Source organism: Carlito syrichta, unplaced genomic scaffold, assembly GCF_000164805.1.
Source record: "Carlito syrichta isolate Samal-C Ts95f unplaced genomic scaffold, Tarsius_syrichta-2.0.1 Scaffold303726, whole genome shotgun sequence".
Classification (NCBI taxonomy): domain Eukaryota; kingdom Metazoa; phylum Chordata; class Mammalia; order Primates; family Tarsiidae; genus Carlito; species Carlito syrichta.
This window is the reverse complement of record NW_007247822.1, coordinates 431,199-457,062: the sequence shown is the minus strand read 5'-3', so window position 1 is coordinate 457,062 and position 25,864 is coordinate 431,199. Positions and strand designations below refer to the sequence as shown.

General features: G+C 38.4%; 1 protein-coding gene across 1 annotated transcript in view; it reads right to left on the bottom strand.

The window, feature by feature from the left end:
- ANK3 (ankyrin 3) overlaps positions 1 to 25,864 on the bottom strand; it is a 354,985-nt gene that overhangs the window by 212,817 nt on the left and 116,304 nt on the right. The window contains exons 5-8 of the mRNA XM_021712923.1: positions 20,548 to 20,646; positions 15,482 to 15,667; positions 14,768 to 14,791; positions 13,491 to 13,589 (exon numbers count right to left, since the gene is read on the bottom strand). Coding sequence (XP_021568598.1) covers positions 13,491 to 13,589; positions 14,768 to 14,791; positions 15,482 to 15,667; positions 20,548 to 20,646 — 408 coding nt within the window. The remainder of the gene's footprint in view (positions 1 to 13,490; positions 13,590 to 14,767; positions 14,792 to 15,481; positions 15,668 to 20,547; positions 20,647 to 25,864) is intronic.

Below are 25,864 nucleotides of genomic sequence, written 5' to 3'. Positions count from 1 at the left end.
GGACATTGTCATTTGCATGGGGTTGATCCAGGCATTGAAGGAGATTGAGTCATCCTGGCCCTCTCCCATCACATGCCAGGCACCAGCGCAACAACCAAAAATGCCTCTACAAACTTACAAATCTTTCAAGGAGAGTGATGCTCTTCTTTCCCCCACTGAGAACAAGTGGCCCTGATTGGACTCTGCAGAGGTCATCTCCAAGGAGAAGAGCATCATCCCAGGGGTCGGATATGAGTCAGTTCTTTCCCCTGTATGACTGGGGCAACCTCATGTCCCCTCCGTATGTGTCATAATACATCTTAAATACTACTGCCGTCATTCCACTTCTGCATTCAAATACCTGCAATGACTCCCTCCACCTGCAGGATCAAGGTCAATAGCCCAACCTGGCACTCACAGAGTCCCTTCCCAGCAGACTGGGCTATTTCTCTCCTGTGTCATGTCACACTTGCTGAGCTCCAGCCACCATTTTGTGGAACTAATTTTAACCCCTATATTTCCATCTCAGCCCAATTTTGCAATTTTTTCCCCCCAATTATGTTAGTCCATGCTGATCTCCCATGTGAACTTTTTGTTTTTTAACTTGCTGCATCAGTTTTGGACAGAGCCAGTAAATGATCGTGCCTGTGTCCAGAGGGGCTTATCCCTGTACAACCCTTTGACTCTGCTAAGCCCTAACCTCTTTCCTCTAAGGGCCCTTTGTATATTCATCAAACCACCAGAGGAAGAAGAACAATGTTCAGCAGAGGACCAGTCTGGGGTACAGCAGCCCCTTGCCACTATTTGCTCCCAATGGAGGGAACAAAAATTCCACAGCTGATAAATAATTCTCTTTTAAAGTGCAAATGGATGAAGTGAGCTCTGTTGACGCTTATCTTAACAGAACTTTATTTCACAGAATTTCAAAATAGGATTTATTCAGGTCATTTAAAAATGTTCTCAGAGCAACAATTCCAGAGCAGCACTGCGGGAGGCAGGGCACACATTCAAGGAGGAAAAGTGAAAGAAAGAGAAATATGTGCTTTCCCATTTCTACGGTTTTCTTTATTGGAGTACCTGCTCGTTCAACGTCAATAGTAATAGTTGCCTCCTAATGGCTGACCTTCTCCTGTTGTAAAAACAGCAAACAACATCACCCACACATTCTGAGAAGCCACATTTCTGACTAGCTCTAGGAGTACTTTTGAGCACTGCCACAATGCCACCTGCTTGACTTGTACCATGCTTTACACAGGAACATGACTTACAATGGGTAGGCCTCTTCCCAAATGAAAGCAGTGACAACTACCATCATGTCTCGAGCCCTTGCTTGTATAGTGTGGGTCAAACATCATACTAGCCAATTTATATGAATTGTTTCATTCAGTTGTCACCTTATGCATTAAGGTCCCATTACTGGATCCATTTTGTGGGTGATTAAGCTAAGCACAAATCACTTACCCAAGAGCACAGGAATAGGCTGCAGGGCTAGTGCATGACTCCAGCGGTCTAACCCCAGTGTTGTTTACTGTCTTAGACCTATTCTCTATTGAGGAAAGGGAAGGAAAGATGAAGTTTGCCTGCCCTGCTGTCAGGCAAGGTGGTTGGGCAGAGGGGAAGGGCCTGTGGCTGACTGACATCTCTCTCATTTGGCTGTTAAGAAAACTGGAGGCCACGGCAAGGTGTAGTAGCTCAAGCCTGTAATCCCCAGCACTTTGGGAGGCCCAGGCGAGAGGACTGCCTGAGCTCAGGGGTTCGAGATCAGCCTGGGCAACTTGGTGAGACCTCATCTCCACAATAAATAAAAAAATAAGCCAGGCATGGTAGCACATGCCTGTAGTTCTGGCTACTTGGAAGGCTGAGGCAGAAGAATCGCCTGAGCCCAGCCGTAAAGGCTGCGGTGGCCAAAAACATGCCACTGCTCTCCAGCCTGGGCAACAGTGTGAAACTCCAACTCAAACAAAACAAAACAAAAAAACCCCTGCAGGTCAGGTGATAAAGGGACCACATCAGTGACCAGAGGCACAGCCAGAACGAGAAACCAGGGGTCCAGCATGTATTCCTCTCCTCACGCCATGCTGTTGCCACTTAGAATCTTCATATCTTCAGGAGAGGAACAACACAGATCCCATACAACACAGTAAGATGTCAATGAAGTTCAAATGTACACATGGATTTAACATAAAAACATTGCTTTAAAAAATGCATACAGAAGATTCTCCTTTGATGTGACATTCAGGAAATTAAATGAAAAAGGCAGGAATGAGATTGCATAGCATGCTTACAAGAGCAAGCCTATATAAACATGTATTCCTTCTGCTCTGCCTACTTTATAAGAACTTACTGTCTTTGTTCTTCTTGAGATTTTGGAATCACCATGGCAACAGGAATATGGCTAACACAGTAGTCTCCTGGCTACTTGCCCATAACTCACATTCCTTTGCTAATGCCTACAATCCCCATTTTCATTCAGGAGATTTACATAACCCAGTTTAAAAAAAAAAATCCTTGTCTTGAATGCTGTTCAGCCTATACTAGGAGATAAACCTATTTGAAAAAATATGTACCAATAAATATAAATGTGTTTTGTCTCTGTAAAGATAAACATTCAATGCAAAAAAAAAAAAAAAAAAAGGACAGGACTGTTATGAATGATTTTTATTTTTCTTTCTTTTGAGCAATTGTATTTTATTTAAAATATATAGTCATCCTACACTATCCATGGGAATTGGTTCCAAGACCCCCGAGGACACCAAAATTCCTGAATGCTCAAGTCTCTTTTATAAATAGCATTTGCATGTAACCTATGTGCAACCTCCTGTATACTTTAAGTAGTCATTAGATAACTTATAATACCCAATACAATGCAAATACCAAGTAAATAGTTATTATACTATATTTTAAAATTTATGTATTTTTTCTTTTTTCCTGAATACTTCCAATCCATGGTTGGTTGAATCCACAGATATGGAACCTAAGGAGATGGAGTGTGGTAAGGGTCTTCCCAGAACAAAGAGGAAGTAACGTGGTGTAGTCAATGTCTAAGTGTAACCCTGTTACAACCCTGTGCCATAAAATATCCAATTGAAATGCACGTTGCCATATAAGGGAGACAAAGGGGCTAGAATGTGAAAAGAAGTTAGTGAAAAGTATATAAGGCCGGCCCCGCTGCCTTTGGGGCTCAGCCTTTGAATATGAATCTGCTGAGCCAGTGCCGCCCGCACAAATAAATGCTGCTTCCTGGCAAATAAGCTACAGTGTCCCTTCTCTCTGTAAAGTGTCCTACCACAGGAGGGCCAACTATATTTAAAAAATATATTTTGCGAAGGCACCACTACACACCCCAGAGTCTCCAGAAGCCCTGCACCCTTATAAAGCCATTATGAAAGTTAAGCCACTCTGACTGCACAGCCTTGCTCACCTCTTCTCCATGTTCCAGTAGCTGATGTCCCTTTCTAGCACCCTCTGGTGGTCGCTTTGATTGGGGCTTCACAGCCCAGAGCCCGAGGCCCGGCTTAAAACCCCCTCACTGAACAAAGCTCAGCAGTAGTCTTTAGCGACTAGCTCTTTGTTCCAGGCTTGTCTCCCAAGGACATCTACAGGACTGAATAACAAGTCTCACCCTGCTCACATAAACTTGCCCCTCTGTGTGTGACAGCCAATACTTGGATTTCGTGTACTGGACTAAAGTTCTACTAGAATCCTGTGGATTTTTTAATTTCCCTGAATGCAGCTGATCTCAGCTTGGGTCATAGCTCCTAACATCAGGTGAGCTTCAGGCTGAAGTCACTGGAGTTTTGATGACAAAGGGAGAGGAAGGCAGTTTGCATAGGTGCTGGGTGTTCAAGAATAGTAGACAAGGAGGCCTAGAAGTAATTTGTTCATTCATTCTTTTTGTTTTTTTTTTTTTGAGTTGGAATCTCACTCTGTCACCCAGACTGGAGTGCAGTGGTCGCTCCCGGCCACTGCAGCCTCAACTTGCTGGACTCAGGCGATCCTTCCACCTCAGCCTTCCAAGTAGCTGGAACTACAGGGGCACGCTACGGCAACTGGATGATTTTTGATTTATGGTAGAGATGCGGTTTCGCCAAGTTGCCCAGGTGGGTCTTGAACCTGTGGGCTCAGGCAATCCACTCGCCTCGGCCTCCCAAAGGCTGGGATTACAGGTTGAGCCACTGAGCCCGGCCCATTCATTCTTAAATTCAGTAACTACATACCGATTCCCTCCTAGTGCCAGATACTCCAGGGATTACAAAATGTGTAAGATGACATAGATCTGTCCTTGAAGACTTCACAGTCTTGAGACAAGTGAGGTGAAGAACAGCATGGGGGAGGGAACTATAAATGTATTTCATTATATTCCTATTTCAACCCTCATGTGATTGCTGAGATAACAAGTGTAAGATGTCTAATAAAGATGCTGGATAATAAATTATAATTTTAACAAAATCATTATTACTACAAATTGTGCCTGTGGAAGGAAAGAAGGCAATGGACACTTAGCACGTCTTTTGCTTAGCATGTCTTTAACATAAGTGTTGCTGATGTTCTCACATTTATAGCCCTCTGGCTGAATTGAATGTGGCTGAACATTTTGGTGTCCCCTTTAGTGTCATGAAAGACAGAAAAGGGGTTGTCAGGCCGCAAAAACAAACAAGACATCCACTGGAAAGTTGAGAGGATGAAATCATTAGCCAAAAGTCAAGCACGCGGTGAGCACCTGGGGACCAGGGGAAAATCTGGAGACAGAGTGAAAAGGGCATCTCAGTCTTAAGGGGCTTAGGTAGCAAATAGAGGGTGTGAAATGGACAACATCATATAAATAAAAGGATATTCGAGGCCAAATGTGAGAACGGAAGTACAGGCTGTGATACTCATATGTGGAGGCGGGGAGTAACCCTCTCCCTTGGGACAAAGTTACATTATGACGGTGAAAGGTTTAAAACTGATGGTGTCACAGCTTGGTTCAAAAGCACTTTCTATGATGATGGACATGTTATATATCTCTGCCATCTAAAACAGCAGCCACTAGCTATTGAGTACTTAAGATGCTCTTGAGAATGAAGAAATACACTTGAAATGTAATGTAATTTAAATTTAAATTTAAATTAGTACCCACAAGTTAGTGGCTACTTAATTAAGATAGCCCAGGCATGGAGAAAACAGTTTTCCTTCCTCACTGGGGCTCAGAGGTAGTTAAGAGGCCTGAACTCTCTCTAAGAAAGATGTGGTAAAGAGGTTCCCCATGGTGGAAAGTGAAACACACTCTGCAACACAGTGGCCTTGGAGGCTCAGGAGGGATCACCAGAGGAACCTTGATGGGGGGTCACAGCCTAAGGACTTTGGGGACACTGTTATTTAGGACCTATCCTTCAGCTTTGCCTTTCTGAGTTAAACTCCCTTCATCAATCCCTAATTTTTAGAGAAGTCCTGTTTAGCATTGTAGCCTAGATTTAGCTGTGATTTGGGGAATTAAGAGAAAGACTGTTATACGGGTTAGTGCCTTGGTGCCTGAATAAATGAGTAAGGACTAAGAGAGTACCAAGTACTCTAGTATTAGTAATACACACAAATGGTAGAGTGAGTAGGTTACTCAAGTCTGACTCTTCAGGGCCAATTCACAGTAGATGTTCTATACATATGGCTAAACTGGACTGAGCTAGAAGAGAAACCCTAGGGATATTGTTATGGTCGTGCATTGCTGAGTCATACTGGCCTCCTGTTTGGACCGAATGTAAGTCTTATACTTTTCCACCAACAGGTTTAGTAGTTCTAGTAGCTAAAAAAAAAAGCTTTCATTTCATCCCCAAATTAAAATAGCTTAAATAAAATGACCTTTTGTATGCTTTAATTTAGTTCTAAATGTGATCCAGCACCTGTCAAAACCTTGTATAAAACACATGATTCTTGAGAAAGGCAGTTCAATAGAAATGTTAACTTGTCATTGATCTGTGGCATACATACCAAGTTCTCTCCTACACATTGAGAACATCATAAAGCTAAGTGCTGCGTGTGGTGGCTCATGCCTATAATCCCAACACTTTGGGAGGTAAGGTGGGAGAACTACTTGAGCCCAGGAGTTCAAGACCAGCATAGGCAACAAAGCAAGACCTTGGCCCTCCAGAAAAATAAGAAAATGTAGCTGGGCATGATGGTGCGCACCTGCAGTACCAGCTACTCAGAAGGCTGAGGTGGAAGTATCGCCTGAGCCTAGAAGGTCGAGGCTGTGGTGAGCCGGGATTGTGCCACTGCACTCCGGCCTGGTGACAGAGTGAGACTCTGTCTCAAAAACAGAAAGAAAAAAAAAAGTCATAAAGCTACAAATAATCAAAACAACCAGGTATTGGTACAAGAACAGGTATATAGACCAATGGAACAGGAGAGAGATTCCAGAAGTAAAACCTCAATTTCTCAAGAAACTCATCTTCGACAAAGCCTCCACCACCAACCACTGGGGAGAGGGGAACCTATTCAGTCAATGGTGCTGGGAAAACTGATCACATACACAAGACCCCTATCTATTACCATACACAAAAATAAACTCTAAATGGATCAGAGACCTAAACTAAAACCTCAAAATATAAGAACCTTAGAAAATGTAGGAGACAACCTTATAGAAATTGAAACTGGCAATCAATTCTTGATCAAAACCCTAAGTGACCATGCCATAAGAGATAAAATAGATAAGTGAGACCTCATCAAACTGAAAAGCTTCTGCAAAGCCAAAGAAACCATCAAGAGAGCAGGGAGACAGCCCATAGACTGGGAAAAAATATTTGCCAACTGTATGTCTGACAAAGACATAACATCTAGGATCTACAAGAAATTGAAATGTGCCGAAAAGAAAAAGACAAACAGCCCCATTACAAAGTGGGCAAAAGATATGAATAGACACTTCTCAAAAGAAGACACATGAGCAGCCAACAGATATATGAAAAAATGCTCAGCCTCACTAGTCATCAAAGAAATGAAAATTAAAACTACATTGAGATACCACCTAACTCCAGTCAGAAACTCAAAAAACAACAGATGCTGGAGAGGATGCGGGGAAAAGGGAGCTCTTCTACACTGTTGGTTGGAGTGTAAACTAACACAACCTCTGTGGAAAACAGTTTGGTGATTCCTAAAAGATCTAAAAATCGACCTTCCATATGACTCCGCAATCCCCCTACTGGGTATATACCCAGAGGAACTCAAGTCACTCTATGAAAAAGATACCTGTACACGTATGTTTATCACAGCATTGTTCAGAATAGCAAAAACATGGAACAAACTGTGCTGCCCATTGAAAAAGGACTGTATAAAAAATGTGGTACATATACACAGTAGACTATTACGCTGCCATAAAGAAGGACATAGTTATGAATTTTGCAGCAACTTGGATGAATTTAGAGTCTATAATACTAAGTGATCTATCACAGAAACAAAGAACTGAGTATCACATGTTCTCACTCATAAGTGTACCTTGAACAATTATTGTAATACTATAAGAAAAGGATTGGCAGTAGTGGAAAACTGCTGGGGTTGGGGGGAAGTGGGATTGGTAGTAGTGGGAATCTGCTGGTGGGGGGGGGCACACCTCATCAACAAGGCTACCTGCTTAATGAACATTTGTATACCTAACCCTGAATTGTATCCCACATCCTTAAAATAAAATAATAATAATAAAAGAACATCATAAAGCTAAGTACCTGGGTCACAGTCTCTCAGCTTCCTAGGGCAAAGTCCCTTTACAGATGGAGATTTAGCATTCATCGACAGCAGGGGGCAGTAAAATTGAGCCTTCTGAAGTATAGTAAGTAAAGACACTATTAACTTTGTAACTCATTGTTCTTCATAGAAGGATTCATATGATAAAAATCATGTTTGAGTTATTTCACAAGAAAATTGTCTCATAGATAACTGTAATATTTCCTTTGACAAATGAAAATTGTATTATCTGGGCTTCCCTTTCCACTACACATATCAAAGTTTTTAAGGCCAAAGTTTATTTTCCAGTTGGCTCATTCCTACTGCATGGTAACACTTACTTTTTCAGTTTCATCTTTACCTGTCTGCCTATTTTAATCTGTGAAACACCTGAACATCTTTGGGAAACAAATGGGGTATGGAACCACAACATATAAACTCGTAATCCTTTCAGAGATCAAAACAAAAAGTGCTAAATACCAAGACTAATAGGAGAATGTTTAATTAAATTATCGTCACAAAATGAGAAGTTGGATAATAATTTACAAGAGAAAGGTCAATGGTAAGAGTGAAGATTAGGTTAGGGGGTCCATTATATTTGATGAAAAAACTCAGCAAGCAGAGTATTAATCTGTCTCCTTCAATCAATAAGAGGAACTTTGCAGGCATCCACATAATTTGGCCTTCTGTTACTCTAGCGCATAAATGCTCCTTACTGTAATGATAATCAGTAGTAGCTCTGGTGTGTTTTAGTTACATTCCCTTTCCCATGAGAGCTAGAATGATTTGCAGAGAGAGCAAGGGTCATGCATAAATTCAGACAGTGTCAGCGCCACCTCAGCAGCCTCAGTTCAAAGAATGAAGAATGCTGACGCTGCATTGCAGCATCCAGCAGCCACTGCATGAACTCCTGTAGCGGACTCATGAGCCTGAACAGGGTCTCCGTGGATAATCCAAAAGGCAAGACTGAAGGTGCCAGACAGATATATGCTATCTCACATATCAGCAGCAAAATTACAGTGCAAGAATCAAAACTGACATTGTCATAAAAATCCAGGGAAAGGTGTGAATAACAGTAGATAGAAATGGTATACATTGGTTGCCAGAACTGTACCTGGGGGTGTCCATTTACCCCTGGCTGGGATCTGCATTACACAGAAAGCAATCTATTCTGTTGTGTACTCCCTTCAGTCACACTACATTTGTTTCTGCCTCGTATCTGCTTTGGAAATGCACATCTACTGTATGCAGGAAATGATTCCAAAAGTGTTGTCCCTGTTCCTGTTCCTTAGCTTTCTGTTAGCAGGTAGCCACTCCCTGGGCTACAAAGAACCACTGGACAGTATTGGCCTTTCTCCACTGATCTAAATCTTCTACTCCCTACTGTATTCTGTCACAAACAGAAAGAAGAAATCACAGCGCCCAATGACAAAGGTTGCTGCTGTTGCTTTTTTTTTTTGAGTTGGAGTCTCACTCTGTTGCCCAGACTGGAGTGCAGTGGCCGCTCCCAGCCACCGCAGCCTCAACCTGCTGGGGCTCCAGGGATCCTTCCGCCTCAGCCTTCCAAGTAGCTGGAACTACAGGGGCGCACTACCACACCTGGCCAATTTTTTTTTTTTAATTGTAGAGATGAGTGCAGAGGGCCAGCCCCTGCAGAGAGATTTAGGGGGTCCCTTGGAAGGTGTGGCAGTATTGGGGATTATTCTGGAGAAATGAAGAGAAAGAAAGAGAAGAGGGGAGAAAGAAAGAGACTGGACTCCTGCTCAGGTGACCAGAAGCCGTTTAACGGGTGTAATCTCAGGGCTTTTATCCCTAAACTCTGCAAAGTCATCATCACAGGAAACAAAGGTAGCATGTGCCTTTCACATGAACAGGTCCACGTGCGCAAAGGACACCCCCCACTCTCAAGCAAATGTTCTTTCATCCATAAGGAAGAACATGAGGAAGAACACGAGGAAGAACAACCACAAATTGTCTTTTTGTATTTTATGCTAGCTTAATGTTCCCCAAACCAGTTTCTTACGTGTCCTTAATTGTATTACAACTACATCGTCTTGAATTAACATCACTCAATGTCTAAACCCAAAATCACCATAGTGAATTATTAACTTCCACTATTATGTACTAATTCAAACTAGTTTATATTAAAACAATTGCTGCTATGGTTACACTCTCCTAGTACCAGCTGGCCTAATTCAAACTTCACTGGCTCCCCTAAATCAAACTGAACTAACCATACTTCTATAATAAAATGGTTACTTAAATTTTCTTAATCTATATAAACTATTTTCTAAAACCTATATCTATAAATTTCTAAAGGTTGCATCAAGAGAACCTGTGACCTGTACTAAAGCTCCTCAATGTGACTCAAAGCCAAACTTAAATTGTGATAAAGCAAAAGACCATAAGCTGTGGGGAATGGGAACAATAGACTCCTAGGTGAGCTGTGTATGTTCCGGTCTCAGAGTTTTCTGTTCGAGCCAGCTGGAGCTTTTCTTGGTAGTTTGTGCCAAATGGAAAAGGAGGGGGGGAATGGGACAACAGCTCCTGAACACATCCTAGTGGTCTCGGGGTCAATGGCCCTTCCTGATCCCTAATGCTCAGTGGGCCTCTGTGGCCGGCTCCCAACAGATGAGGTTTCACCAAGTTGCCCAGGCAGGTCTCGAACCTGCGGGCTCAGGCAATCCACTCACCTCAGCCTCCCAAGGCACGGGATTACAGGCTGAGCCACCGAGCCCAGTTTGCTTTTTCATCTAATTCTAACCAACTCAAACTCATTGATCTCACTTATCCAAGTCTGATTCTTTTTCTTTTTGATTTGGGGTCTCATTCTGTTGCCCAGGTTGGAGTACAGTGGCACGATCACCACTCACCACAGTTTTGACCTCCTGGGCTCAGGCGATCCTGCCACCTCAGCCTCCAGACTGCAGGTGCACGTCACCACGCCCAGCTAATTTTTTAATTTTTGTAGAAATGAGGTCTTACTATGTTGCCCAGGCTGGTCTTGAATTGCTGGGCTCAAGCAATCTGCCTGCCTCAGCCTCCCAAAGTGCTGAGATTACAGGTGTGAGCCACCTCGCCTGGCCCAAACCTAGTTCTGAAGCATGCGATTTATGATTACAATTTGCAGCCAAATCTTATCACATGAGGCTTAATGATGCTCCTTTTATTGTTTTGACCAGATACAATTTGATCTCATCTGTGCTCAGGAACTCTTATTTTCCCTTGCTATTTCTTTTACCTTTCTGAGAGAACTATGACCTAGAAAGACCCCACTAAGGTTAGGAAGAGAGAACTCTCTATAGTATGAAAGGGGAGACATTAGATTATCATGTAATAAAATACTAGAGATGTGAACTCTATCGTGAATTGCTTTGAGGCCACTAGCAGCTGCCTCAGTTTAAACTCTTTATGAAGAGTTCTTCTCAGACGCCCCAAAGCAGGTCATCAATCACCAAATGCAGAGAGAAGCAGAGCTTGTCGAGGAATAAGCAGCAGCGAAAGCCTCCCATAAAGTAAAATCAAATTCCACCACAGCCTTCAAATCAAAATGCTATTAGACCTCATTAATTAGGAATGACTGGGGAAAATGTGTTTCTGAATCAGTGAAAAGTCTGAATTTTAACATATTTTAAACAAAAGCACAATGTGATTATTTAAAATCACATATGGTAACTTAAGAAGGTTAATAATGTGAGTCTGAGGTCTCCACTGATTTTTAATCAAGAAATAAGCATCTTTTGTAGTTACCACAATCTTGTTTTAATGTAAGTGGATGCTTTAGAATACTTGAAAAAGTCTGAGAGTACTGTAATTTGCCCTCTTAAATTGCTTACATATTCCCCTAATCTTATTTTCAGCAGCATCAGGAAATTTCTGAACAATGGCACAAAGGCGAACTTCAAACAACACCCTGACATGAATATTCTAATTGTCCTAATTAGAAGATGTGACTTAATGAGGTTTTTATTATACTTTGAATTACAGAAATAAAACCAGAAGAATGCATCTGGAAATGAACTTCAGATTTTACATCGACATGCCATTTATACTTGACTTAAAGAAATGCTGAATTTTGTCCTTCAAAATGTCAAACTAGGCCTTGGATCTGCCACATCAAGGATGTAGATAATGCAATAAGAACACAGCTCTAGAATAAAACTGGCGCTCTCCAGTCATTTAAATGGATGGGGGCTTTCAGCAAGGAGATGACAACAGGGCAAGAAATAGCTTTTATATTAGTACAATCTGAGTTCTTCTTAATTTTTATAGAACTAATGAATAATAAGTAGAAAAGAAAAATAAGCCCCTTTAAGTTGCCTAAAGGAAGAGAATACTGGGGTGGGGCTGAAATCTTGCCTCTTCCAACCTGCTAGCTCTGTGGTCCTAAAGCAGCTACTTCTTATCTCTAAGCCTAGGTTTTGTCTTCTGTAAAACAGAGATAAATAACGCTCTCCCTCATATTAGAATAAATGAGATGAAATGCGTAGCCTTGCATCTCCCAGTCTGTAACGACTTCAAAAACAATATTACTTATACTATTGAGGCAACATTACTAGACGGCTCGTACCGCTATTATCCACTATCTCCTTATCTGAAACAGTCTCATTTCTCTTCTAACAGGTTTTAGCCCAAATGATACTTCAAACACTACGTTCAAAACAGTTGTGCTGCTGCTACTGTTGACGAAGCTATGTCAGGCACTGCGCTAAGTGCTTTATGCTTACTAACTCTTTTAATTCTCACAGTGACTCAATGAAGGGGCAGTCATATTATTGTATTATGATTGTTTATCATTTAATTCCACAATTCATATGATTTCATCTTATAAATGAGGAAACTGATAGACACAGAGAGAAAAGTTAAAGCCAAAATGTGAACCCGAGGAGTCTGATTTCACAGTCCAGATTTCCAGCCACTGCTTCATCCTGCTTCCAACTTTATTTCTCCTCCTGACAGTGATGTTTCTGGTGATGGATCCTGACAATGGATCAGTTTTTACATTTAGAGTGCTATTACTATTTGCAAGTTCAAGTTGCTGTGCAGTGGTACACGTGACATTGTGATTCCTTTCTCTGACGGATATGAGGTTACTCAGGTTAAAAAATATTGTTCCTCATTATGAAAGTTTGTAGGGGACAAAACATAAAAGTAAAAGATGGTCTCTGTTATTTGGGTTGTGAAGTTTGGTCCTCATCTGGATAGCCAAGCACATTCCCATTGTAAGATCAAGACCATGATTTTCTAGTCCAACCTTTTGGCTTCCCTGGCCCACACTGAGCAAAGAAGAATTATCTTGGACGACACATAAACTATATAATATAGTAAGAGTATACACATATATGCATGGGATCACAAAGAAAATAAATGCTATAGAACATATGATATTAAAAGATTTTGTGGGGCTTTAATACTAGCTGTCCTGGGCCACATGTGGCCCACAGGCCTCAGGTTGGACATGCCTATCTAGAGCACCAGGAATACAATCTGACCAATTTCTAACAGTTTTAGAAACTTCCATCTAGAAAACTGTTTGTTGTTTTTAACCATTATTACTTGAATCACATCTTCTAGATAGGCAAGTATACATTTGTCATCCAACCCAGCTAGCACCCCAATCTTAGTTTACTTTTCCTGCTAGGAATCAGGTACACTTCCATAACACCAAGAAAATGTACTAGGGTAAGTAGAAAAAAATCATAACCTTTACTGAAGGGAAGATATTGGACGTGATCTGTCCCACCCTCCTCCTTATGCAGGGAAGGGAAAGTTAAAAATCATTTCAAATGTGTTAAAGGCATTACACATTACTATACTCTTACCCTTGCGGTGAAGTCCACAGCAGCCGCTCGGTTTAACAGCAACGTGGCTACATTGATATTTCCATAGTGAGCAGCTATGTGGAGCGGAGTGAAGCCACTCTGTAAAGAAAATACAGCAGATGTTCAATTGATTCCTGCTGGCCTCTTGTCTGACAGCTAATATCATAACCCTGCCCAAATAAAAATGAGGAAGCAAAATATGCTGAGGTCTACGTTTCATTCTGTACTAGGTTTCGATCAGTGCCAATTGCTAATAAGGTTTCTAATAAACCCCAAACTTATAGGCAGAGGGTTAGCCAGAAAGGAACCAAGGGTGGAAACTGAGGAATTTTTGTAATCTAGTAACAGAAGTATATAGAAGCCAACATTTCTAAAAGTTAAAATAGAAATGATGAGAAAAATATCTTTATAGCTCATAGCTTGATTAGTACCACTGTTTTACTCCTGATGATAGAATTGTGCATTGAAACCCAAAATTATATTAGTTTATATATTCAATGTAAATTCACATTAACTGACAATAAATGCCAATTTTAATGACAAAAGTAATTTTGGGGGGAAGAAGGACTACCACAAAGTTGATTTTATATAACGGGCAATTGCATTCCATAAGAATCCATAAGTTGTTCTCTTTGTTAGCAAGTGCCTATTCAATAACATATTTTTCTGAATTATTTATACCAAGGTCATTTTACTTCCTTAAAAAATGCTAAAACATGCAGCGATTCACTTAGTCCCCAAAGATTGAAACCTTATAGGAACTAGATGCATTTCTAATTTGTTAGCAAGCTTCTTAGCCATGCTAGCTATCTTACTGACTCTCGTGGAAGGGTGGGTCATATTGGTACCATTCTGAAACACCTTTCCTTTTGCTGACACTACAGAGGGTAAGTGTCATGCAGAACCCTAAAGAATCAGTCCTGGATGAGTAGAATGACAGGGTTGTCTGCAGCTTTAGGTATAGCTGATACGCATCTAAAGTGTCCAAACTCGTCATCTCACATAACTCTATTGCAATACCCTTAAGTTTCAAGGATGCCTCATTCTTCCCTTCGGACACCAGGTTCAGCTGCAGAAAGCCCTGGTAATCAAACTACTACTATCTTCTCTGGCACATGCTCCTTTGGGGAGGGGGTGAGGGTGGGGGATAAAGCAGGTATCTAACCTACAGAAGGCAATGCAAAGAAGAAGGGAAAGACATGAGGCAGCAGCACTAAGTAATGGGAAAATGATGATGCAGATATAGACTATACATATATGCATATATATATATATACCTCTGTTGTTCTATTCACCACCATCTAGGTTAACACATTTGGAAGCAAAGAGGAGGAAAAAATGAACGGTTAGTTCACTATCGGTGACATGGATTGCAGAAAGCTCATGACAGCTAAGTGATGGGGATGGAAGCTATGATGGAAGCACAATAGGCACAGAAAGAAAGCTAGACTGAATGAATGACGGGCTACACAATGGCCTAGTCCAAATGCCACATTTCCATCACAGCAATTTTCAAGTACCACACGTCAAGACGATGGGAATTTTTGGCTGTGGCTCTTCCACTGCTGGCATGTTTTCCACAGCTGCTCTACACTCAGCACCTTGCCTGTCATCTTACATAGCAACCAGAGGTTTATTTGTGTCTTTAGCATCTTGCAATATTTCACCCTGATGTTTGAGCTCAAGTGTTAAACGCATTCCAAAATCTATATTCAAAGGAAGGAGACGACCAGGTGCATAGATTAATACATCACTTTCTTTTGAGGCAGCCTCTCTTTTAGCTTGCCTAGGGCAGCATCCCTGGTCATGCCCAGCATCTCACGTGAAGGGAGGGTGTGTCTTCATCAGATAGCTTGGACACATAATGATACTCTTTTCGACGAAGTTCTGTGTTTGGCATAAGCTTGCCGAGAGGGAGATCAGGCCTTTGTCAAGGTCATGTGCCTAGTGCAGGATAGTTGTGTGAAAGGCCTGTGCCCTTAGGACCTCACCTTGGACTCCACGTCCGCGTTGTTGTCATTCTGCAGCAGCAGGGCGGCGGCTTTTGTGTCATCTTTTCGGGCAGCAATATGAAGAGCTGGCAGACGTACTTTTCCTTTGGTGTCATTCTCTAGCAGGAGTGAAACGACTTGGTCATGACCTTGTTGCAAAGCTACTGCCAACGGTGTGAAGCCATCCTGCAAATAAATGAAAGGGTCAAGATTGGTCTCAGTTGATATTTCCTTCTTGAGGAAATCAACAAGTAAGAAGGCAACCAAGTATTAATATAGCTTTGTGTTACTAAACCAACAATATATTCAAATGGACATAAATATTTAAAGACCGTATACATACACACACACACACACACACACACACACATATGAAAGACTCTTGGCTTCCCTAACCAATAAGGAAAGACAACACAGGGATCATGCAAAACATGACTTTATTCCTTTCTGCTGGCCATTATGTTTTATTTTTACACTTTATTATAAATTGCCAAATTACAACTGTGAATATTTATGGGGTACAAAATGATGGTATGATTTATGAATACAATGTGGGATGATTAAATCAAGTGAATTAACATATCCATCACTGCAAATACTTAATTTCTTGTAATGAGAACATCTCTTAGCAATTTTGAAATGTACAACACACTATTACTAACTGTATTCACCATTTTGCACAATAAACCTAAAAAAAACCCAACTTTATTCTTTCTGAGATCAGTATCTTCCCATTACTCCCAACCCCCAGTCTCTGGTAATCACCATGCTGCTTTCTGCTTCTGTGATTAGATTAAAACATGACTTTAGAGTAAATTCAGACATAAGTGCACATCTGCAGACTCTGTATTTTGAGTCTTCCCTTTGTGTTACCTTGGGACTTGATAAGGTAACAGAGCTTATCAAGAGCTACAGATTTCACTGTGGTTAATTAATTTGTGGATGATCTAGTGTTGCTGACTGTAGAATAAACAATAGAGGGCAGACAATTGTCAGACAGGCTCACAAATTGTAATTCTGCAATGGTTTCATCATACCATACTCAAAAGGACATTGAAAAATTATTTACTTATTATTTTATCTGGGGCATAGTATTTCATTTCTTTAGTCCTTGTGGTGCAAATAGTGGACTGCCCCAACAGAAAAAGCATTTGTTAGGCACATAGGTACTCATAAACGCATGCCAACGTCTTCCTAGAACATCCCTGTTATCATTCCGTTGCCGAAAAATAGATAAAGGCTCCTATAATTTATTTGACCAAATACAAATCAACACACTTATACCCAAGGTAGTACAAAATATTGACCCAATGCACCCAAGCATCAATATTGCCCAATCTCTTCCCATAAAAATCCTTTCCACCAGTCTCCTGGCATCTATTATGACTAATTCCTAATCTGGCATCTAATAAGCATGCTGTTTTTCCTACCCTGAAATGCCTCCTCTCTCTTTGCGTACAAATCCTATCTACCCCACATGCTTCAAGGTATGGCTTAAATGCTACCTGCTTCTTTAACCTTTAATACCCAAGAGGACAAGAAAGAGGAAAAAAGCCACCAATGTAACCAAAAGGATATTTCTTGCAGCATTAAGACAGATAACAAACAGGGAAAGGCTGAATACTACCCAGGATGAATACTATCAAGATGTCACTGATATGATATCACAGGTTTACATTTCTATACATGAAGTTTAGAATATAATAAGAAAAAAGTCTACATAATAGTGTAAATATATGATCTTATTGTCATAAAGTAAATATGTGTGCAAGCAATAAACAAATGTCATCTCTAAAGAAAGTTAACTTTTTCTTTCTGCTTTTTATTGTATCTTCTCATTATGTAATGTATTCCTTTAGAAAAAGAACATCCCTTGTTTAAAAGAGAAAGTGGTAAAAGAAAAATTGTGTCTTAAGAGTTAATTGTGCATCTCACTTTAAAAGCTTAAACAAAACCTAAGGGACAGAAATGACAGTCCACTTCCATTCTGAATCAAAACAAAATGGCTACATTTCTGCCTGTGTTAATTTTTAAATTCACAGGACCTCTACACGAAAATGCACCAGATAATAAACTGCAACTGAGCCCATTCTCACTGACAAGAATGTGTTTCCTGAATAAGCCAATTAAAGACACAAATATACCAGCTCCAAGGTGTTAATAGCTAAAATTAGCAGCTCCAGATTTTGTTTCAAAATCAAGTTTAGATGGTTGGGTTTGCTTTATACAGTTATTCTTAAGAGAAAAATAAGAGCAAAAAGGAAATGTGATAGAAACTACTCGAAAGAAAGGTCCAAACCCCTGTTGTTCATAGTTATACCTTGCAGAGTATCTGGCACATAATAGGTACTTAATAATTACTTGTAGAATAAATAAACAAATTTACCTCATGCTTCAGAATTTTAATTAGTAAAACGAAGACATATATGGGAAAGATATGATATACAATACACAGTAATTTTTTTAAAAGTTTTAAAAACCACAATCATGAAGTATACCAGACTAACTGAAAAAAAAAGTTTGAAAGAATTTGCCAAGATCACATCATTAGTGAATTAAAAATCCTTTTAAAAACTTGCTATTTAAAGGATGTTTTAGTTGCCCCCTGCTGTTTGTCCTGTAAACATAGACTTTTGTGTAAATAACAGCAATATCATTGTTAATAAGAGAGCAACACTGTACTTAGAATATCAGATGAATAAGAAGTCCTGTTTCTTGTTGTTCTTCTAATTTTCTAATACCAATAATCCAAAAAAAGATAAAAAATTCAAAGGGTCAAACAACTCTAGGTAATCATATGTTTATGTAGTGAATTAATAGCAGCCCTAATGAAGAATGTGACTTGTTATTAGAGAGAACATTTATTGTGTTTTTTTCCTTTAAAACTACAAAAATGATAACATGAATTATTTAGTGTAAAGGAATAAAATCTTTTTATATATCCTTTGCAAATAGAGTGAATTAGTAATTTGAAGATCTTACATTCAATTTTTCTTTAAGTTAGTTGTAGTACTTCATTTTGGACCTTGAACTGTTGAGTTATTGACAATTAGCTTACAATCTAATTCAAATCTATTAGCAGTAAATTTGGGGTTATGTTTGTTTCTAAAGGAGAGATACTTAATAATCTGTACATCACAGTGTAAAAAAAATACTACCCAATTTTCACAAAGAAAGCACTATGAAATAGCTTTCAGAAGGCTACATATATATTACTTAATAATACCACCCAGAAAGGGGAGGAGATTGTCTCTTAACCAGCATCTCTATCCTGTCCCCATTCTCTCTGTACTTGGGGCAGTGTCCCCATTCTCCCTGTGTATCATACTTGAGGCACTGGGATCAGACTAGTTACTCCTGAGTGTGAAGAGAAGCATTGCTTTACTCCTAGCAATATTTGTTTTTTTAAGAGATAGATTCTTGCTGTGTTGCCCAGACCGGAATACGGCGTCTATTAACAGTTGCAATGGTTGCATACTATATCCTCAAACTCCTGTGCTTAAGTGATCACCCTGCCTCAGCTTTCTAAGTAGCTGGGACTACAGTTGCATGCCAGCAGACGTGGCTAAGTGTTTGTTCTTTTGAAATCAACCAGTAGCTATTTCTCAATTAGCTTTAAGAATATCATTATAAAAATAATACATTCTCATGATACAAATTCCCAACATTACTGATGGGTACAAAATGAAAAGCAAGGCTCACATCTAATTCTCAGAACAAAATACTGATAACAATATACTATAGACATTTTTCTATTAATACATAGTCTTGTCTCATTTTTAACAATGCTGAATAACACGTTATTGTATAAGTATATCAACATTTGCTAAACAAGTTTCTTATTGGTGCATATATGGATTCTTTCCTGTTATTAAAAATCATTATTACTAACTGCCATATCTGATATTTTATATATCTAATATTTCTTTAATATAAATTATTAGAAGAGAAACTGCTGAGTAAAAACAGTATGTAAAAATTAATTTTTGATAGTTACTGCCAAATATTCTGCAGAAGTGTGCCAATCAATGACCAATTTCACCAATATTGTAGGAAAGTTCCAGTTTCCTCTCCCCATCAATTTGTTTTAAATCTCATGGGCAAAAGACTAGACCTCATTTTTTAAAGTCTGATGAGTAAATTCTTATTTCTTTAACTAGGAGTGAGGGTGAGAATATTTTCATATACTTAAGGTCATTAGTGCTTCTTTTTGTGTGATCTGTCTCTTCATGTATTCAGTGGTTCCCACAGAAGGCATAACCTCAAAAGCTAGGTAGGGCTATATGCAATTATACTGCCATTGCTCCTGTACTATTCTGGAAGCACATTAGCATTCAGGTCAGAGTAGTGGATTATGACAGGGATAACCTTGCATCTACTCTCATTCAATGTTTTGTTAAAAATACCCAAATATTGGTCCTTTAATATTAGCAATAGAGTCTAGTGATACACTTAAGTGATCAAAATCTTCCTTCTAGACTAGTTTAAAAAATAAACTATATTGCTGAGGATAGTATCTTAAAAAACAGACTTAAATAATGTTCTATTTTAAAATAAATCATCTACTCAAGACTGCAAAGCTTTTTTCAAATACCACTTCCATTTAATACTTTAAAATGTACAATAGTTTTATGCAGAAGTATAAATTAAACCTAATTAGTTAACTTTAAAAATTCACAAACTCAATCTTTATAATTAGGCTAACTTAAATCTGGAAAATTTATATTCAAAATTTATATCTAGTCTAAAAAATATTTCAAAACAATGGTTGCCTCTGAGGTAAAATAATAAGAGAAAGAAAAATATTCTCAAGCAAATATGTTAAATATTAAAATAATAATTCAATTATAGGGTAGAACCAGACAACAGCAGAAGAATACTTGTGAAATTGAAGATTTTTAAAGATTAAAAATAGATTTCCGAATGTATTTCACAAAAACTAATCAACCCACACATTAATATACAACTGCAATTGAAATACTAGTGGAATAAATTCTCAACTCCAGGTTTTCAAAATGCCCTATAAATATATGATCTTACCCATGGATAAAACCAAAGCTTCTTACCTCTGTGGCGAGGCTCTGGCTTGCACCATTGTCAAGAAGAAACTTGACAACTTCCAGGTGGTTTTCTTGGGCTGCCATATACAATGGCGTGAAACCATTCTGCAAAATAAGAAATAAAGTGTTTGCAGCTTTCTAGACTCGATCTATTTTTCCATGATGCTGATCAAGTATGCCCTAAGAAATGTTCACATAATGGTTTTAATAATACTTTAGTGTAGATAGTCATACTTATTAGACAGTCTAATCACTATAGCGTAAGCAAAATTTATAATTTGGGTAATTCACAATTATACTTTGTAATTTGAGTGTAGATTGTAATAAATAGTTCATAGTTAACAGTATAATTATAATTCCACGCAATTTACCCACTTTAGAAAAATAAGTCCATTCACTTAGTCACCAACCAGTTATTGAGAGTCCACTATGAGTGAAGAATTTTACTAGATCCTATAAGGATATAAAGAAAAACACATTTGGTCACTGTAGCTCCCAAGCATCAATAAACTGTTTTAAATAGTGATGTGATATTTTCACATAAAAGAGAGTATCTAAAATAGTTCCAACTTGGAAAGGAATTTATATTAATCTCAAATAATTTTTAAACTTGCCACTTATAGCAAAGAAAGGAACACCAATTTGCAAAATGGTATGATTCAGTAGTCTGGTTTGTTTTCTGTTTGTTTCTCTCTGTTGCATTTTTTGCAAAGACAAAGTTTTTTCATGTTCAGAATACATATATTTATATATACGTAAATATACATATTTAGTATGTTTGTGTGTGTATGATTGTCTGAAATGTGCCTGAACTGCCAAAAATAACTTGGATCCAAGTAAATTACTGGGCATATTACATCTTAAATTTCTCATTAAAAAATCTTGCATGTGAGTTTGTTCTCTAGAAGAATGTATTTTATATCTATGAAATACTATATTATTTACAAATCTTATTGCAAGATATAGCATCAAAACATTTTTCAAACTATAATAAATTCTTTTTAAATACATTCTGCAGAATGCAGTTCTGTTTAACTGAATTTTCTAGAAACTCTGTAGTATACATCATGCAATAGCAAAGAAAAAAGTAGATATATTCTAAACTGTTTCCAAATAGTATGCAAACTTTTGTTATTCAAAAGGTTTAGGTTCATTATTATAAATATCAACTACTAGATGATTATCTTACTTATCCAAAAAAGTGACCTCACTTTTTTGGCTTATAATTGAGAGAAAATAAGTTAAAAAGATCCCTGAGTAGATAAAAGTGATGCCACATAACAAATCTACCATAGCTATGCACTTGTCAAGGAGTACCTCTCTTCTGCCTAGTCTATCATGTACACAGTTGTAACAAGTTAGGTTACCTGGTTGCCAAGCTCAAGATTAGAAGCACAAACTTGGAGGCACTGGAAATGTGATGTCCCGTTCAAGTTTCTTCCTTTTAAATTGTCTACCCAATAGTATCTCTGGAGCTCATTGTTACTGTATTATATCATGAAAGCTTCTACCAACATTTAAACATGAAGCATGGAATAATTGTAACATGGTGTGCGCGTGAGCGTGTGTGTGTGTGTGTGTGTGTGTGTGTGTGTGTGTGTGTGTGTATGTGTGTGTGTCCATGCACCTTTGGCCTTTGTGTTTTCATTTTGGTCACTCTTCTAAGAACTATGGGAAACTGAAAAGGAGTTTGGATTATGTTCATCATATACCTGACTATTCTCTCATTTTCTTACTTGACCAAAATGAAAGATCATTAAATCCTTGGTTAATTTAAATATGCTTTAAGCAACAAAACAAAATAATTTTAAAAAATAAGAAAAAAAGAAAGAAAAGTCAAAAACAGTGAGGATTTTTCTCACAGCTAAATGAACTACCCACAAAAACCAAACAGGGCAATGTATAGTCTACAAAAATAAAAATTAGGCAAGCGTAGTCCAGCTGCCTGTAGTCCTGGTTATTCAGGAGGCTGAGACAGAAGGATTGCTTGAGTCCTGGAATTTTAGGTTACAGTGAGCTAACATTATACCATTGCACTCCAGCCTGGGCAACAGAGCAAGATTCTGTGACTGACAAAAAGAAAAAAAATTAACTACTGAGTCTCGGTCTTCGCTGATCAAATGCTCCCTTTAAAAGCTGAAATTTCCAGAGGGTAGGTTAAGATTTCAGAGTCAAGTTTATAAGGAAAAATTCCAAAATGGATGCTTTTCTCTCACACATAAATATCAAGAAGATTAAGTGATGCCAGTTGGGTCTCAGCTTCAGGGTAGAGCTCTGCTGTGGACCAAGATTGCCTAAGAAACACTGGTCTCATCCACACATCTGCCTCTAGTCTATGAAGGTTCACTGTTCTCAAAGTTTCCTTCCAGAACCAAGCTCTTCAGGATCCATGAAGAAAGCCCAAAGTCAGGCACTGAATTTTAAGGCGATGCTTTCTTATAGACCTGGAACTTCTTGAGAATTATTCTTAAGAAGCACAATTTTAAATCACTACACATGCCTTTTTTTTTTTAAAATAATGGCAGTAACTGAGTCAATATGTAGAATTAGGATTACTTAGAAATACTATGTAGACAAGAGTCATAGCAAGACGCAACCCTGTAGTTGTTTCCATAGTAGTTTTTCTTGTTTTTGTTTTTGTTTGTTTGATTGTTTGTTTTTGTCATCCTAAGGTTATTACCTGAAAGTTGGTCATTTTCTGAGTAGTCTTAGTCTTGTTCGTTTACTGATATGCAACTTGCATATCATAGAACTCAATCTTTTAAAGTGTACAAATCAGTGGTTTTTAGTATTTTCACAAATCGGGCAATAATTCCTACCATCTAATTCTGGAATATTCTCATCACCCCTAAAAGAAACTCCATACTCATTAATAGTCACTCCCCATTTTCCCCTAGCAAATGGTAATCCAATTTCTGTGTTCATGGCTTTACCTATTCTGAATACTCATATAAATGAAACCATATAATATGTGGCCTTGAATGGTCTTATGCTATTTCAGCTGTCCATATAGATCAAATGTTTTCGGTGGAGGCTTCATGATGGAAATTTCAGCTTTATAGTGGGCATTTAGGGTGTGTTGGTGTTCATTTGATTTTGCTTTAATTTTGGTCAACCAGCATCCACAACTGTTTTCCTTTCAACCGACAATGTCATCCTATTTTCTTTTGGAGAACTATCTCTTCCCCGTTATGTGGGTAGGAGGGTAGGACTTGTTTTGGTTGGACTTTGAGACAAATCAGTTTGACCCTTGTTAACTATGGAGCAGACACATGTGCAGGGTATCTTGTTTGATCTTCCAGGTCTACTCTCTATGCTCAACTCTGTTCTCTGTGCATCTCCCCTCCCCCAGCCTTGATTGGCCTATGTGGGAATCGCATCAAAGGGCAGTCTTACTCTCTGGCTTCCGGTTAGGTTCTACCACTCTCCATCCCAACTATCTTGTTTCCAAAGCTTTTTGAAAGCTTTTTTAGCCTTCTATTTTCTGTGTTTCTCATCTAATTTCAACAAATTCCCTTCTGTGCTCAAATTAGTTTGTTTCTGTAATTCAAATAACACAAATTAATACGAATTTTACCTATCAAGAAATGATCAATAAGACATGCAAACACATGCATACTATTTAGTTATGATTCCTGGGAGAAAATTAGAAGTGTACTTTGGAAAGCGTGAATAAAAATGTTACCACAACTAGCTAGCTCAAAGAGGTTGAGGCACCAGTAATTCAATACAGTGTCATTGGACAACTTACAACTGTAATAATTTTTGGTTAAGTGGCACCTGAAGTGAGAGAATAGTCAGATTTCAAAAAGATTATTCTTCTCCTTTTAAAAGAAAAAAGAACACCATTGTTTTTATATTAATTTCCTAACTTAGAAAATTTCTAAAACAAAGCTGGCTAAAAAGGAATATACGAGTAGCCAATTTACATTTTTTCCCTGTACCAACAACAGATTAAATTCTCAAAAGGCAGAGCAGCTTAAGATGGAGTGAGGATGCTATTTGGAGTCTGATTTTATCCAGTGTCTTCAATACCTTCTGCTCCAAATGTTTATAGTGGTGCTATTATAAGCATGCAAATCTACAGGCTTATAATCTTGTAGATAGTACTGTGAGGCATGCTGCCTAATACCCACCAAAATAAAATAAAATAAGAAAAATTCTCCTGTGATTTCATTTAAGGGCTTAAATTTCATCCATGAAGTTTTCCTATTCATCCTAGTTTCCTCTTCACAGGATGAAGAGGATTCATCTGAACCATACTCATCTGTCTGACTTCATCAGGATCTGACTTTCCCACCATAAAGAATACCAAAGTATACAGAAAAACCAAGGAAGCACATAAGACGACTCCGGTTTACCTAAAGGGTCTTGCCTTTGTAAATACCATTATGAAAATCTGTTCACTTAGACAGCCAAAGTATTATTTGCAACAGACTTGACTTTTTCAGAATAAAGACAGAGTCTTTATTACAAAGTATAGTACTTTGAGAGAGATATAGACCAGCTGATACAATGAAGCATCATACTTTTAAACTAATTTTATCAAATTGCCCTTTGAATTTTTTACCCACTCCCCCCAAAAAAAAGAAAAAGAAAAAGACTAGGCAGTTTTAGGCTCTGAGAATAAAGACAGAGAAAGAGAGAAGAGTGAGGTATGTCACTCTTAGTTTAAAATTTTTCAGTAGCAATTATTATTAATCATTGCTGCTGCATTTGGTACAAAGTACTAAAAACTTAACAGTGGAATTCTTTATCATCACAATTTAACTAGTCAACACAATTTCCTTCTCAGGGTAGGACTAAATGATTACTGGAATGTCAAGTAGCATAAGGAAGATTTAACTAACGTATTAAGAGCGATCAAGGCGATGATAAAAATTAGTTTAAAATGAGGTCTACAAATTCTTAGTATATAGACCCACAGTTTATAAGATCAGAACTTGATATTGCTCAAGGTCATTTTTCTTTTTTAAGATAAGGAGAATTTTCATATTCAAGAAGAGTAAGGGGACTCTCTTTACACTATTTCTATTAAATATTAAAGATAAAAAGGATAAAATTTCATTTAGATAGAGATGCTATTTTTCTTGAATATCAATATTCCTGTCTGTTTTATATGCTGATGCTTAGTGGAGTTTAATATGATTTTATGCCAATCAATGCTTGTTGTTCTTTATAAAAGTACCTACTGGCCAGGCTTGGTGGCTCAGCCTGTAATCCCAGTTCTTTGGGAGGCCAAGGAGAGTGGATTGCTTGAGCCCGCGGGTTCGAGACCCACCTGGGCAACTTGGCGAGACCTCATCTCTACAATAAATCAAAA